This window comes from Festucalex cinctus, chromosome 15 (assembly GCF_051991245.1).
Source record: "Festucalex cinctus isolate MCC-2025b chromosome 15, RoL_Fcin_1.0, whole genome shotgun sequence".
Taxonomy (NCBI): Eukaryota; Metazoa; Chordata; class Actinopteri; order Syngnathiformes; family Syngnathidae; genus Festucalex; species Festucalex cinctus.
Window position 1 is genome coordinate 8,831,630 of NC_135425.1, and position 12,902 is coordinate 8,844,531.

Consider the following 12,902-nt stretch of genomic DNA (forward strand, 5'->3'; position numbering starts at 1 on the left):
TGATTGCAAAGTATCAGTTAACATATTGATTTTATTGCTTTTCTTTTGAGAGTGTGCATTGTGGTATGTTGTTAATTATGTCAGAAATTGAGTTACCCCCTTCTCACTGGTGATATTTGGTCTCTAAAGATGCTCTCCGTTCTCCTTCATGGATGGATTGCCACTGCGTCCCTCTGTCAGACTTGTTCCAACATGTATTTAACTTCTGTATCGTTTCCATGGAGACCACATATCCAACTGTGTGCTGTCAAAGTGACTAATTAGTTAACTCATTCACTGCCTTTGACAAGTATACTTGTCAATTGTATTTTTTAGAGCGGTGCTAAATGGGGGCGAATCTGAGCATGCTCCACTGTAAATATCAAACTTGGAAACAACTTTACTGATGCCCAACCACCGGTAGATGACATCATAGCCCCATTTTATAGGAAATAAACACAGTTTCAGAGTCCATGGGAGAAATGGCTGTATTTTGGCAAACCTACATTTTTCTGCTGTCAATTATAAAAGAACGGGACGGGACAAAAAGTAGGGAGTCTATTCTGTTATTTGGTAGATTCGGTTTATATATAATTATTGAATGTAATATCACGTGAGTATTGGAAATGTAAAAATTTTCTATAATGACTGGCAGTGAATGAGTTAATGAAGCACACAGTGGTGCCAGGACTGAGGAAAGGAGGTGGGGTAGAGGAGGAAAGGACCGAATATGGAGGTATTTGGCAAACAACATCCTCTCGTCCTGACTGCTCCCTCCTCCCTCCATAATCAGTTCTGCTGTAATCAATTAGCAGGGTGAAGCGAAGCACAGGGAACAGGTGCATGCTAAATGTTAATGAATTCCTCGGTGGCCCCTGTCACTATAACATTGGCTGAATTTTTAACTGCTAGTTGGACTGATGGGGAGAAACAGACACTATCACGATGTGTGGAATTTTACTTTTTATTTTTTCAACACCTGCAAACAGATGCGTGACTGTATTTGATACAATATGTTGTCCTCAGGATTATTTGTTCCACTTCAGACCAGAACTAAACCTGGTTACATATCAGCAACAAATTTGGACAGAATTACCACATATTGTATTTACTGCCCGTTTTGCATTTTTCACAAATAGTACTGTAACACTGTAACACAAATAACACTGTACATCTTAATATATGTTTTGTTATATGATGTCAGATGGTGCAGTCTTTTGGATTTGAATATCCTGCTTCCAAGATTTGCTTCTAATCACTTCACTAGAAGTGTGCTAGATCAATCGAGAATTTCCATAGTTTACATTAATCTAAAATAATCTGATTTTAGTTGTAAGTTTTAGTTTTTAACACTAGCACTACTAGAATTCTAAAACAACTAGATCTCCCATAGCAGTCATTTTGACGGCTTGCCCTCCCACCTAAAAATAATAGTAATCGCCTAATATGGTTATTACTCGCTGTTTTGAGTAGCTAATAAAGCCCCTCTCATGCTTTTCTGTGGAAAATGGTATATTAATTTTGATTATCAGGCTTGTATTGCCAAAAACGTCATGACTCCATCACATGTAGGAGCTCATTTCTTACTATAAGCTTTTACTCTGCCTTGAGCTGCGTCACCAATTCCAGTGAAGCGATACATGGCTCCTTTTAGAGGGAGTGGCCTGGTCTGGATCCAGCGACCACTCATTGTGATTGTCAGACCCTCTGTCAGCTTCTCAGAATGTAGCTGTGTAGTCTCCTCTCTAGTATAGTTTTTGTTTTGTTTTTTGTTTTTTTTCCAACATGGTAATCTAGCTTGTATCCAAAGCCAAATGCCTCCGCGTTGAATGGTAGTTGCTACGGAAGCCCAGCGGCGCCAATTACTGTCTGTCTGTCTGTATGTGTGTATGTATGCATGCATGCTAGCTAGGCTACTTTAGCTTCTTGTCTATATGAGTGATGCTTAGTCACGTAACTTTCTCCGAACAAGTAGTCAGATTAGAGTTATACTTATTGTGCGTCCATTAGTTACTCACAAAGTAATCAGACTACAGTTAAAGTTCAAATGTTGAACACATGCACTTTTGTTATTCTGTCAAACACGTGCTTCTACATACAAGTACAAGGTACGGCTCACGGCATGCACAGATTCCTATTAAAGATAGTAGGGGTGTTAAAAAAAATCGATTCGGCGATATATCGCGATACTACATCGCGCGATTCTCAAATCGATTCAATAAAAAAAAAATTGTTCATTCGGTAGTCTTACCGATTCAACGTCTTATCATCATTGCCTTTTTTTTTTTTTTTTTTGTGTGTGTGTGTGTGAATCGATTTTTAAACTTCCATTTTTAATGGAAAAATATTCAACAAAACGTCTGACTTCGGGTTAGGATTCACACCTTGAGCATGGAAGAATGTTATATGAACGGAACATTAAGCCTTAATATTTTATTTTAATGCTGTTCAAACATGAAACAGATTACAACCTCTATAAGACTGAAATTTCAGATAAATAAATAATACATTTTCATATAAATCTTACACTCTACAAGCTTACTGATTAGTATTTTCTAAATTTGAATGAAAAAAAATCGCAACAATCGACTTATAAATTCGTATCGGGATTAATCGGTATCGAATCGAATCGTGACCTGTGAATCGTGATACGAATTGAATCGTCAGGTACGAGGCAATTCACACCCCTAAAAGATACCCTGAATGGAGCTTTGCAGCAATGACACCAACCATCCTCTGGACGCCCTAATACTGTGTCAAAAGAAATGTTCACGAAATTGTACCTTGTTGTAGAGTTGCAGTCTCCACGAGGAAGGTTTACCGTTAGCCTAGCATCAAACGAGCAGATTTTGGTGGGAGTGGCCAAGGCTTGCCAGACTTCCATGTGTTTTTGACTACAAAATGAGTTGGGCGTGGCCAAGTCTCATCTTTTCGTGTGCTCCTGTTTACAAACAGTCTTCACGACTGCATCTGAAGGAATATTGGCGCATGCTTTTGCATGCTTTCGTTTCAATAGTTGGTACCGATCCCGGGATAAGTGAAAGATGTTCTGCTAATCCACGTTTGTATTGTCCCAAATTCCTGAAGCAGTCGTCAGTTAAATGTTTGCCACAAACTGTCAGGGCTGCTAACCCTCCTCACGATGCACTTTTTCTGGGTACAGCTTCTGGGATAGAGACCCCCGTACCGGTCGAACCATAAGTCCTATGGGGAAAATGAACACATCCCCTGATCCGGCTCGACCTTGGCTTTACAATGGCATCGGTGCTGGCCCTCCACGACCCTCTGGGCCAGAGATAAAGGGTCGTGAAATCGGCCACCCCACTCGTGGGAACTAACACGTTTTGGGAGTTGCTTGGGCATATTTAATGCATAAATAAAGTCCAACCAATGTTTTTGTTGTCCTCTGTACAATTTGATCAGAGCAGTTCCTATGGGTTGTTTTACTGCCATGCTGTCCTCCTGCTGCTGTTGCTGTTTATTCGTAGGTTGGAAATCTCTGGCGGGATTAGGGGTTGAAAATCGTGAGGGCGGAGCTCGCTCTGAGCTAGTGACGTGTAAACCGAAAAAGGTGGGGTTAGTGACGTGTAAAACCGACCTGCTGAAACAGCCCATTTGAGAGTGCTGTTTGAGCTAATGTGATACTAACGCCCATAGGAAAGGGAAACATGGGTCGTTTATCTCACAGCTTTGGGGACTTAGTCAGGCTAATGTAAGGCATATTTCTGTAAAAACCATAAGGCATATTTATGATCAACCCCCCTCCCAAACGTGAACATTTCATATGAGGGGAACTTTAAGTCACGAGAGAGGTTTGCAGTGGTCTTGTCTTGTACCAGTGTAGCACTATTGTACTTAATCGACTATATAATTGAGAATGTGAGTGTCGAGAAGGTCTAAGGCCATGTCTACAGAGAATGTTTAGCCTTATTTTCCACAAATGATGTTACTGTTGCCATTGTGTTACCTTGAATTAGTCCACTCATTCGAATATAACACCTTGCATTGATTTCCGTTTCAGGTGAATGTACATTTGTCCTGATCTTTTTGATGCTGTAAACACTTGTCGTATTGTTAAGTATATGAGGTAAATTGCATCTTGAAGTCGTTTTATATTCACTAGTCATTTCCTCCAACTTCTGTTTACAATTAGTCTGCGCACTTTCGCTACAGTAATCAGCAGCTTGCATAGCTCTAATACAATAGAAACTGTGACCTTTTCGACAAACTGAAATAAAGGAGAAGAGTGCATAGAGAAGCACGGAGTAAAGGCGGAATCATCTTTTTGATTAATATATTTTGTAATCCATTAGTCTTAATTCATTAGTATGCAGCAGCCAACGAGTATGGGATGGCTGATAGCAGCTGTCTCAAAGCATTGCACACTTGGGCCTTGGCAAACATCTGCTGTGTGCGTGCGTGTGCGCGTGTGCATTTGTCCGGGTAGGTCGAGGTGTGTTGTTAACATGCAAATTAAGCAATTAGCATTCCTCAGCATACAACTAAACAAACAGAAAACGTCCCCAGACTGTAAAGATAAACACACACATTATGGGAAGTGAAACTCCAGCTACTGCTGCCTTAAATTTGACTGATTTATTTTATGAATAATACTGTACTCTCTCTTTGTTACATCAGGACAGTACAAAAGGAAAGTTGGGATGATTTTTGGTTTACAAGTGGATAATTATTTATATATAAACATTGGTAACACAAGCACTCTTCATCATTTCATTGTTCTCCCGTCAGTTCTGATTGTTTTATGTGATTTTTCAGAGCATAAAAGTGTCATGGCAGCCACCTCCACGCAGCGCACAGAACGGCATCATCAGCGCTTACAAGATCAAATATAGGAAGACGGGTCGTCGTGGAGACCAGGAAGCCATTGAACCAAACAATCTCTGGTATCTTTTCACAGGTGAGAGTTATCTGTTTTGGCCGAGTTTTATAACAAAAGAACCACTTGCACCACATCAACAAGAGTTTTTATAACAATAATTTCATGCTGATCGAATTGGAGGTAGTGGTGGAGCATTTTAAGCTTGCTCGTTGGAGGCTGTAACAATGAATGCTAAGGAACTTTTAATAACAAACATCCCTCAGCCTCAGGCTTTTTGTCATTTGAATTTCTTTGCTTTTCATTCCTTTTTGTTTTCTCATCTGAAGTACAAATTCATTTGCATACGTTAAAACATATTGTATGTATAGTATTTGTGTCTGTTATTCATACTGCCACCAGCTATTTTTCCAATTTTAGATTTGCAAAATTTAAATGAAACTGATCTTCCTTTTCATTATATTTTTTACTGATGTTATCTTCTTCTTTATGTTCGCTCATTTCCCACTGTCAGGTTTGTGCATGTGTGTGCGCATATGAGTGGATGGTGTATGTCTAGTGAGCATCAGTACAAGAACATCTGATTAAATCTTTATTAACACATTTTTTTTCATGTTCAATTCATGCACAATTAATTCATATGTAACAAAGGTTATTATTGCCTCAGTCAACAAGAGAGACTGACAGATACAAATGAGATTCACTTTATTATTTTTCAGAGAGGAAAGGTGTTTCCCAGTTACAGTCAAACATGATTATCTTTTCAAAACAGACTGAAACTAATACAACGAATCACATAAAAGACAGTGCCAGGCAATTGTTAGAGGAAAGTCATTGAACCAGAATTATTTTATTTTGCGTGAATTTGGTTTTAAATTTATTTTAATGGTGTCATTTTTATCAGCTGAGATGTCATGTAGAATTGTAAAATTCAGCTGTTACACGCAATAACCCACACACACATACATGGATATATGCTGCCATGACACTGCACTAAATTGTGTTATGTTTGGGATTTTTCTCATAAATTGCATTTGACTCGCTGGAGATTGATGCGTGCAAAATACGTTTATAAGGAACTGTAAGATCTCCACTTAAGAATGATGGAAAGGTGGCCGCTGTGAAATGGGCACTTGGAGACTGCCTTCCGTGTACATCCGTGTACGAGCTTCAAGCTTCAGAGTGTTCAATGCATGCTGGTTTCATAATTATGAATGAAATACAATTAAATCCACCACAAATATCAACAGAGCAGAATATGTCTGACTGTACCAATTCAGCAAAATCATCCTTACACCCACCTGCGCCACAACTTAGACCTGGTCCAAGCTGGTCTAAAGTCTAGTCTACTTTCAATCACAAACAGGGGTGTGTAAAAGAAAATGCTGGACCAAAATCATTTGGCCTATAGATTCCAGCTCACCGGTGATCCGAGAGATGATAAGCAGGATTGAAAATGGATGAATGGATAGATGAATGTGACAGACCCTGTTGACCATTGCACCAGCTGGGGCCACCATTAATACATTCTGCGTCAACACATAATGCAGAATAATTGTAGGCTGACATTTACAACAATACACAATACAATACACTGCCCAAATGATGTGTAAAAGTGGCTAATGAGATCCCCAATTGTTTCCCATGAGACCACTTTGTTCACTTTTTTGGGGGTTGTGACTTTCTCTGTCAGTTTTGTTAATGCTGCTGTAAACTTTATACTGGTGATTTTTTTTTTCACTTTTCCAATTACACTAATCATAGTTTTAAATCAAACTTTACTATTTAAGTGTATGTGGCGGCTTGTTTGGGGGGGTGGAGGTGTGGGGTTTGTTGGGGGTCGGGGTGTGTTCGGGGGTTTGGGGGTTTGGGGGCCGGGGGGTGGCGGGGCCTGGGTCGTGGCGGGTGCCGGGTTTGGGTGGGGTGCGGGGTGGTCGTGGGGGGGTGGGGCGGGGGCTGGGGACCGGTGGTGCGCTGTGGGGGCCCGCCGGGCCTCGTTCTGCGGCCTTGGGCTCGGGGGTGTGGGCCGGGGCTGGGGCGGGGGTGTTCCGGGCGTCTGGGTCGGCTCGCCGACCGGTGTCCGCTCGGGTGGCGTGGGGGTGGCCTTGGTTCTGCCGCGGCCTGGGGGATTCCGGGGGGGGCGGTGCTCGCTTTGCTGGGCCGCGGTTGACGGCTTCTTTCTCTGGTGGCAGTCCTTATACATGCCAGATCCATCGCACCAGCATCTACTGAAACTCAAACAGAATTCGCCTCTCCCTCCCGCAGCTCGTTGAATCAGTGGGTGCTGGTGTCTGTGGATCTCACTTTGCTTTATCTATCCTTCCCTCCTTTCCTCTCTTTAGTTTTTGCTCTGGTCACTTGAGATCTCTTCAATTTATTGGAAGTTTGAGGTTTCTGGGGTTGGCATAAGACTCTGGTTTTGTAACCACGCAGGAGGTGTTTGGTTGGTGCTGGATTCCACTTTGACGGACTGGATGTACTGGTTTCTATGGATCTCACTCTGCCTCATCGATCCTACCTTCCTTCCTCTCTTTAGTTTTTCCTCTGGTCTATTGAGATCTCATTAATTTGTTGGAATTTAGAGGCTTCTGAGGTTGGCGTAAGACCTTGTTTTTGTAACCATGGGGAAGACAGGAAGTGTTTGGTCCATGCTGGATTTCACTTTGATTCATCCTTCTTTTCTTTTTATCTTTTCTGACCTTTTCTCTGGTCTCCTGACCATTTGAACCTCACGACTCTGGCGCACACACGCACGAAAACGTACGCACACAAACGCATGCACACATACACAGAAATAAAAAAGGGCAATTATGATAACACGTTGAATCGATAAGACTACTGAATGAACAATTCTGAGCTCTTAAAAAAAAAAAAAAAGCAACACGCAGGTGGACCTACTCAGACATAAACGAGACAGGGGAAAAACACACAAGAACACCAGACAACCAACACTCTCACCAAAATAAAACGAAACCCAACCCAAACAAAACTGAAACGGGAACATTTAGAAAGCTGGAGGCATGTGCTGGAAAGGAGAGAAATTAAGATTAGCAGAAGGTCATAGTGTACAGATTAAGACAGTGGCAATGAAGAGACAACAGGAAGCAGAGCTGGAGCTGGCGGGATTGAAGGTGTTGAGGTTTTTTTAGGACTGACAAGTTTGGATCGGAGTAAACATTAGCTTGTGAGGAGGACAGTTGAGGCTAGATGTTTTGGGGACAAAAATGTTTAAAAGATTTGAACATGTGCAGATAAAAGAGGAAACGTCATGAAAAAAAACATACATTCTTTGTTTTTCAAAATAATGTACATTTAAAATCTATATGATTTGTCGGATTTTATTTCCAAATAATCTCATTTCTCCTTCCAGGTCTTGAGAAGGGCAGTCAGTACAGTTTCCAGGTCGCAGCCATGACTGTGAATGGAACAGGTCCACCCAGTGAGTGGTACACAGCTGAGACACCCGAGAATGATTTGGATGGTGAGAAATCACACAGGCAATATGGGTGTACGTGTTTGTGTGTGCTTGTGTGAGTCCAGTGATCTGTGAAACAACATGTAAATACCTCCACTATCCCAACACACTCATAAATATTTAACTAGTTTAAAGGGCAAGACACATGAATAGATGGAAGCTTTACTTTGGGAGTGGAGAGGGATGAATGAAAAGGAGAGGAGAAATACAATCCAGTTCTACATAATTAATGAGTTTTATAAATGATGTATGAAGAGTCGGTGTAGATGTTTTGTTAAAAAAAATAATAAACAAAAAAACAAATGTGTTCCCAAGGAATTGTGAAGCGCTTTGCTTCAGAAAGTCACCATGTAAACAAAATTATTTCTTGGAGAACACTACTGTTGTTCTTCTTTACAAAGAGAGTTGTTAATTTAGGCTGAAGCATCATTTTTGTAATGTCATTCAGGGCAGAAGTAAAAGAGAAAAACTGAGCAGCAAAGTGCTGAGGGACAAAAACAAACAAACAAAAAAAAAAGAGCGAGAGAGACTGTGTGACCACAGTGTTGGGTATAACCACTAATCTAGTTTCTATGGATTATGACTCAAGAAAGTGAAAGGGAGCCTCTTCCCCGAAAGAACACTTACGTGATATTATCTAATGGAGAGTTTGAACACAAAGTGACAAGGTTTATTGGGGCTTAATACTCTGCTAACAGTGTTAGCATCTGCTAGCAGCAGCATGGGAGACAGACCTAAAGATGGGATTTTAGAAAACCAAAGAAAAGCTTGTACAATGCAGGCAGATCCAACAAAAAAAAAAAAAAAGCTCACTAAAGCAGTGAAGAGAAGTTAAATACAACCAGGTTGTGACATAAATGAGACACATCATCATAATGACTTTAGAAAGCAGCTGAATGGCTGACACAGAATCAGCAGGACGCCGGAATGACATGTTTCCTTTTCGGTGATAAGTTAATATGTGTGTTTTTACAGAGAGTCAGGTTCCGGACCAGCCCAGCTCTCTGCATGTTAGGCCGCTTCCCAACAGCATCATCATGTCATGGACTCCTCCCCTCAGTCCCAGCATCCTGGTACGCGGTTACATCATCGGCTATGGAGTAGGAAGTCCCTATGCAGAGACGGTTCGAGTGGACAGCAAGCAGAGATACTACTCCATTGAAAACTTAGGTGAGACGAGGGAAGAGGGTGACACATAAAATTGCGATACAGCACCCATGCAAAAGGTAGAACTAATGCTGTTAGTTCAGTATTCGCCGGTGATGTCAGAAGGCGGAGTGATTTAAGTGCGCTAACTGCAAGAGACCAACCTGTTATTTCCTGATGAGCTGCTACATTAGCACTTCCAAATATGGGCAAACTTGGCACCGGGGCTCTGTCGTCCTCACGCACTGCCCTGTTGTGAGCCAAGAAAACTAAGTGCAGTGTGAAAAGGGTTTAACACATCCTATAGCCGATAGTCACATAATAAAATCACACTGCTAAAATAACTCGGTTACACCACAGGTTACCCTTTGGTGTGTTGTGCCATTAAATCCATGATATTGGTATACACTTGAATTTCATTTAATTCATGTCACAATAACCAGAAACAAGTACCACAAACAATGTACAAGGTAAGATTTCTGATCCAGAAATGTGTAGTGGTCCTTGGAGAAGTGGGTATACTCTAAAATGTATTTATTTATTTATTTTTAAGTAGTCCAGAAAACCGTCCTGTTTAAGATACGAGGTACGAATTTTTTTTTATTTTAATTTAATTTTAATTTTTACTTGCTCACAATAATAAAATTATCATGACTTGATTGAATTTAGCAATTTGTAGTTATACTGGAAGAACAAGCAGCCTGAATTAATGTGAAATGAGTTTATGAGTTAATATACTGTACAAAATCCTGTAAAACAATATTTAGTGAACAATGAACAATTAAAATAGTGCAAAACATCACTAGAGATCAATATTATTTTAAGCTGAATCTTAAAGTATATGTCTCCATTCTGGTGTTTTTACTTACTTTAAAATCTACCAGCCTAGCAACTAAAACTGAACTAGATCATGTAGGTAAGTGTGTAACCGACGGTGCCAACTCCGGAGATCAAAACCACACCGAAAGTAGTTTCTGGTGTATGAGCACGATGCCACCCGGTTGAGCTAAAACTCCGGAGTGCCGTCGCCGCTACGAACAGTAGTTGGAGGATCATTCATCGTGGGTATATGCCAAGGTATATGCCGGGTATATGCCGTAGAACCGCGTATACCCAGGACTATATAACACTGGTTAACTGTAAGAATAACAATAACAGCCTGCCAGACCAGGGATGTATTTCACAAAGCAGGTTTAGTGAGAACCCTGGGTCAAGAAACCATGAAACCCCTTCCAGTTGAGAGGGGTAAAAAACACGTAAGCAGAGGGCGGCGCCCGCTCTGCTTCCCCGTTACCATGGTGACTCGTCGAATCGGGGCTCCATTGATGTGGTCTTTTTAGTGTAGTGGTAACTCCAGGTGAAACTACTCTGTGTTGATAAAACTACCTAAAATCAGCTGTCCTGGAACCGAAAACACAGAGGTCTATATTCACCAAGAATGCGCTGCGTCGGGTAATAGCGCAAAATATTGCACCACAACTGCACCCGCAGTCTGCGCCTAGTTACCCACCTATTCACGAAGGATATTGCTCTAATCATATACCGGCGCAAACACGCCCACAAAACTGACAGCTTGGAGCAAATTTGCACCTGGTTTACCACACATGGCAATGGATTTGCAGCAAGAACATGGTTGTTATAGTAACAGTTGCAAGAAAGATGACATTATCAGAAAGCGAGGTTGGACCGAGAGTAAGCGTTTATAGCGCCATTAAGCTGTACAGAGCAGAGAGGACGACAACGTCATTCATTCATAAAGTACAAATTATTGGTGCAATCGAGTTTTAAAAATCTATTTTTATAGAGGTTGGCGTGGGCGTACAGTATGCATCTGGCACGGAAAAATAATCGTAAAATGCCTCCCCGCCGTTGCCGATCAGCCCAGGTTACGTTATGTGTCCTAAACCAACATAGAAAATGTCCCCCCCCTCCTCCTCTCTCTCTCTCTCTCTCTCTCTCTCTCTCTCTCTCTCTCTCTCTCTCTCTCTCTCTCTCTCTCTCTCTCTCTCTCTCCCTCCCTCCCCCTCCGTCCCTCCTTCCCTCCCTCCCTCCCCCTCCATCCCTCCCTCCATGATTAGCCAGTGCTAGACGTGCACCATGTGTCTCCATGCACTGCTGTCATGATCCCGGGATCGAGGTTGCGGCAGGTTAATACATGCTTTCCATAAACGTTATTTGTGTCACACAAACTCCGTGTGGCTATTTGCGCTGGCGTGAATTAGGCACTGTATATCAATGAGTCTCGTGCATTGGGGTGGGCAGATTTTGCGTCAAATGTATGCAAATTACCTAATTTACATACTCGCAAATAACACAGGCGCACCAGGGCGCAATTTGGTTGGCAGCGCACTTAGTGACGAATTTCCCCATCTGCGCATGTTTAGTGAATTAGGCGCTCCCGGATTGCTCCATTTTTACCGGTTAGTGCTGTGAAAAGGCGACGCAAACCTTTAGTGAATAGATTCCTCTCTCAGTGTATCTCAACTCGCCGGTCAGGGTTTGTTGTTGTGTGTTTGTTGAACATGCTTTGCGAAATGGACCCCAGGTATTAATATTAGCCTGTGTTGTTGCGTTCATGCTATTTATTAGACGCCTATTTAGACGACTATTTATTATTTTATTGCACCGAACGTGCGAGCTTATCTTCATCATCATCTTCATCTTCTCTGCAGCCGGCTCACTTCATAGACGGATGTCCTCTTGCGGCTTTCAGCCATTTTCAAAGTATACGGTGTGGTCGGGGGAGCTACAACGATGAATGGCTGAATCCGAAGCTTAGCGGCTACATGCTATAAACACTCGAAGTGGGCATGCGCAGCTAGGGACGAGCACGCACAACGTCGTTACGGCAGATTGATTGACGGGATCGAGAACCAATCTTTAAGATGATCCACCCGGAAGATGCAGTGACAAAAGATCCTTGAATACACCTTTAACTCTGTCACAATTTGATCTCATCATTAGATGTCTTTATGATACAGAATCTCTGTTTTGTGGTGTCCTTTTTCCCTCTTCATTTTATTCTACAGGAATACACATTTCAGCACCCTAGTCCATAAATAACATCCATTATACTGCTGCAGTTTTGCTTGGTTTTGTTAATTAAAGGTTAGCTTAAAGTGGGTTGAATGTGCCACTCTGACTGTCCAACTGCCACTAATGAGATGAGTGCATCATTAAAGGATTTCTAAATGTAATACATAATTTTATAGTCTGGTGCAAGACAGTGTAAAAAAAAAAAAAGTGTTTTTGTTTGTTGATACTTGTACTTCCACTTTGGCAGCATTTGCCTGCAAAGATCTAGAAGACTCAACTTGTTGGGGGGCATCTCTCTTTGATGAGCTGTTTTTAGGGCCCGAGTAGCGACCGCTGCGAGGTCCCTATTGTTTTTGTAAAAATTATTATTATTAGTGAGTGATTACTGAAACATGGCTAAACATTTGAAAATTTGATGGTAAGGATCTT

At 41.6% G+C, this 12,902-nt stretch overlaps 1 protein-coding gene across 4 annotated transcripts in view; it reads left to right on the plus strand.

Moving 5' to 3' along the window:
- Positions 1 to 12,902, plus strand: part of dcc (DCC netrin 1 receptor) — a 466,971-nt gene that overhangs the window by 328,143 nt on the left and 125,926 nt on the right. For all 4 annotated transcript variants that reach the window (XM_077498096.1, XM_077498095.1, XM_077498097.1 and 1 more), the window contains exons 13-15: positions 4,756 to 4,897; positions 8,187 to 8,297; positions 9,267 to 9,461. In XM_077498096.1, the coding sequence (XP_077354222.1) occupies positions 4,756 to 4,897; positions 8,187 to 8,297; positions 9,267 to 9,461 (448 nt within the window). The remainder of the gene's footprint in view (positions 1 to 4,755; positions 4,898 to 8,186; positions 8,298 to 9,266; positions 9,462 to 12,902) is intronic.